This window comes from Oncorhynchus mykiss, chromosome 1 (genome assembly GCF_013265735.2).
Source record: "Oncorhynchus mykiss isolate Arlee chromosome 1, USDA_OmykA_1.1, whole genome shotgun sequence".
Lineage (NCBI taxonomy): Eukaryota > Metazoa > Chordata > Actinopteri > Salmoniformes > Salmonidae > Oncorhynchus > Oncorhynchus mykiss.
The window spans coordinates 82,438,862-82,442,685 of record NC_048565.1 but is presented as its reverse complement, the minus strand read 5'-3'; the positions used below and the strand labels follow the sequence as shown (position 1 = coordinate 82,442,685).

The following is a 3,824-nucleotide window of genomic DNA, read 5'->3' as shown; positions in this document are numbered from 1 at the left end:
CATTAGAAAACAAATGAATAACGATTTCATTTATTTTTATGAGTACATTTCCCATTATCCTAAGTATCATGTAGCTCATGTCTTCCAGTAATAACCATTACCACATCACCAACCTATTCATTTGCCAAATGCCTTCACTTGCGTCTATATACAGTACTTTTTCAGACGCTGAAAAATCTAAACAAGCCTTGCCCTGTCCTGCCTATAGGATGGTGAGAGCGCGCACAACAACCCAACTATTCCTCCCTACCTCTTCGCCCGCGCTGTAAAAATAGAGGATAACGTCACATCCCCTTGACCCTCCAATCACCTCAGGGTCCCATTTGATTGGAAGGCGGCAAAGGCTTTAATCTCGGACTAATTCAGATGCTTTTGAAGTGAGCATTTCTACCAGTTCGTACTTTGGGAGTATAGAGAGCGGACCTGCTGGGAGATACAGAACGCGCTATGCCTATGATGCAAGACGCAGCCTCGGATCCGCGATAACATCGCAATCACTCTCCTGTATCTTCTTCCTGCTTACCAGCCGCACCTTCTTATTTTCCTCTCACTATAAGGATTATTACACGCAATACCAACACTTTTTTTCTCTCCTGATTTTCGAGAGATGTTGTAATTGCTTTTCACCTTTCTTGATGAATTTGATAAATGCATTACCGACTAATTTCGTGAGAATTAGGACATGATCACATCGCCCTCGGTGTCTGCTCTGAGCAATAGTAATACTCATCTAGTCTGGGAGAGCATCGACTCTCGGAATAACATCAACAAGCCTTTTCTTCATTCCGTTCCCCCGTCGGACCATCTACGGCAAGCTAAGCGAGTTCCCATCAAGGTTTTGAGAATGCTTACGGCACGATCAGGACACATTTTGCACCCAGAGTATCTTCAACCGTTACCATCTACCCCGATTAGCCCTATTGAGGTAAGATTTTAAAAATCATTTAAAAAACCAGCTGAACTAATAAGTTAAAGTTGATTGTTTTTGTTGTTTTGTAACCATTACCAATAGAAACGGTTCTCCCGGAATGTAGCACAGGAAACAGCATATAAATAACGATGTACTATATCGAAGTGTAGATGTGGGCTATTCTATTATAGAGCTCATTGATAAAATACATGTTTTATAAATGTAGTAAATGTTCATCGTTCTCTTAGAGCTTGGCTATTCTCTCGCGTAAAAGCTGCGCATTGCGCACTACTCTTTTATTTTGGGGTGGCGGCGGAGAAGGGCTCGGACATTCCGTTGCTGGATGCATTTCAATCAAAAGTCCTCTTGTTTGACTGTTTTTATATTTTTTCACTATTCAATTTGTAAATATCGGTATTGTTGTTTTCTCTACAGCTAGATGCCAAGAAGAGTCCATTGGCACTGCTGGCGCAGACATGCTCTCAAATCGGTAAACCAGACCCCCCTCCCTCTTCCAAACTCTCCTCGATTACATCTAATGGATCTAGTGACAAGGAATCCAAATCCGGTCCATTAAAAATGAGCGACATCGGTGTGGATGACAAATCTAGCTTCAAACCCTATTCGAAACCGTCCGATAAGAAGGACTCGTCCTCGGGCGTTTTGAGTGGAGAGAAGACTGGTTTCCGAGTACCGAGCGCCACCTGTCAGCCGTTCACGCCACGGACAGGCAGCCCCAACTCCAGCACTTCTGCCTCTCCCATGCCGTCTGAGGGGAAGTGTGGAGACAGGGAGGACAAGAAAGATTCAGATTGTAATAAAAATGGCACAACGGACGGATCTGGAACCACTAACAGCCACAGCAGGATAAGCGTGAGTTGCGGTGGAATTAACGTGGAGGTGAACCAGCACCAGGAGACGCCCGGGTCCAAAGCCCCGTCTTCGGAATCGTCCTCCATAACCTCCGCTTCCTCAGCTTCCGGACTGGGGTCAGGACTTGTAGCCCCGGTCTCTCCTTACAAACCTGGTCAGACAGTTTTTCCCCTGCCGCCTGCTGGCATGCACTACCCCGGGAGTTTAGGGGCCTACGCAGGTTATCCCCAACACTATCTCCCCCACGGCGGCAGCCTGGTTAACGCACAGCTGGCCAGCATGGGCTGCAGTAAAGCCGGATCCAGCCCACTGGCTGGGGCCTCTCCACCCTCCATCATGTCAGCCAGCCTGTGTAGAGACCCTTACTGCTTAAGTTACCATTGTGCCAGCCACTTAGCGGGCGCTGCCAGTGCCTCACAGCAGTGCCACGACAACGCGATGAAATCCGGGTACCACCACATGTACCCGACACACCTTTTGCACGGCATGCACTCCTCTCCGCAGTCGTTCAGTGGACACCCTTTGTACCCCTATGGTTTCATGCTCCCCAACGACCCACTTCCTCACGTCTGTAACTGGGTGTCTGCGAACGGACCCTGCGACAAGCGTTTCTCCTCTTCCGAGGAGCTGCTGATACACCTGCGGACGCACACCGCCTTCACCGGGGCGGAAAAGTTGATATCGGGTTACCCTAGTTCCTCATCTTTAGCGAGTGCTGCGGCTGCCGCTATGGCGTGCCACATGCACATGCCGCAGTCCGGAGGCCCTGGAAGCCCCGGGACACTGACCCTGAGGAGTCCGCATCACGCGTTGGGACTAAGCAGCCGTTACCATCCGTACTCCAAGAGCCCCCTGCCTACCGGAGCCCCTGTTCCCGTTCCCGCAGCTACCGGGCCATACTACTCCCCATATGCACTGTACGGCCAGAGACTCACCACAGCAACGGCGCTGGGATACCAGTGAAACACACTTGACTTTTGAAAAGTTTATAATGATAAAATGCAAATATAAAGACTTTTATATCAACGCTCCACCTATGGACAGGATCCGTGGACTGTATTTATTTATGTCGACTGAAAGCGGACGATAATAGCTACAAATTGAAGATATTTGAGAGACTCGAAGTGCATTATGTTTAAACTGAACTCTATAGGTAAAATGAAAACACACATGGTAGAATACTAATAAAATAGAGGTTTTCATTTCGATGTTCATTTGAAATTGATATGATTGTATTGTTCTTATTTAATGTTTCATTGAAAAGAAAATAATTGACATGCATGTTTGTTTCTTAAAATCCCAAATTGTCCACATTTAAAATTGCCGTTATTTTTCAGGTGTATACCAGGGAAAGAGAATTGGTATTTTTTTGTATGTATTCTGGAAAAATAAGAAACGATTCTGTTCCATATTTCCGTGTGCCTCCTTTTATGATAACAACAAGACCTACATTTTTAACATGCTATTTCATTAAACAGTTTCTGGTTTCTTTATGATTTTAAAGTGACATTATGAGATGTGCTGATCTGGGAAGTTAATCTTATTAACTGGTTGCCTATACAAACAACTGGAACGTTATTTACAGAGTAGGCTATGTTTTTTTAAATGTTCACTTTAAAGTGCACTTTATTTCTACAACATCTCTATAGAGTTTAATGTGATTTTTTTTTTAGCATGATACATTGTTTTTAAACTAAATCATTTGACTTAAGTTGAAACACTAGGCTATTTTAACACTAAACAGACAACTTTGAAAACGAATGCAACTAAGATTGGACATTATTTCAACAATAGTGTATAGCTAGCTGAACGTCATGATTGAGTGTGTGAGCGCGCTGTGTGCAAGTGTGTCTGCATGTTCTAAAACGGGATGCATCCATCAAAGCATGTTAATAATTGTTGATTGACGATGAGTTTTGACATTATTGCTGTAGCGATTGGATTTAGAAGGTCATTTCCAAAAAGTATTGTTGGCTAAATATAGTTTTCAATATTTGAGGATGTAGAAAAATGTTGTCTCTTGACATTGCATGGTTAATAG

General features: G+C 44.4%; 1 protein-coding gene across 1 annotated transcript; it reads left to right on the top strand.

The window, feature by feature from the left end:
- The first annotated feature begins 360 nt into the window (after window positions 1–360).
- Window positions 361–3,544, top strand: LOC110530617 (zinc finger protein 503). Its single transcript, XM_021613833.2, has 2 exons — window positions 361–925; window positions 1,346–3,544. Exons 1-2 carry the CDS (start codon window positions 683–685, stop codon window positions 2,744–2,746), a joined length of 1,644 nt encoding a protein of 547 aa, XP_021469508.1. The 5' UTR covers window positions 361–682; the 3' UTR covers window positions 2,747–3,544.
- Window positions 3,545–3,824: the final 280 nt, after the last annotated feature.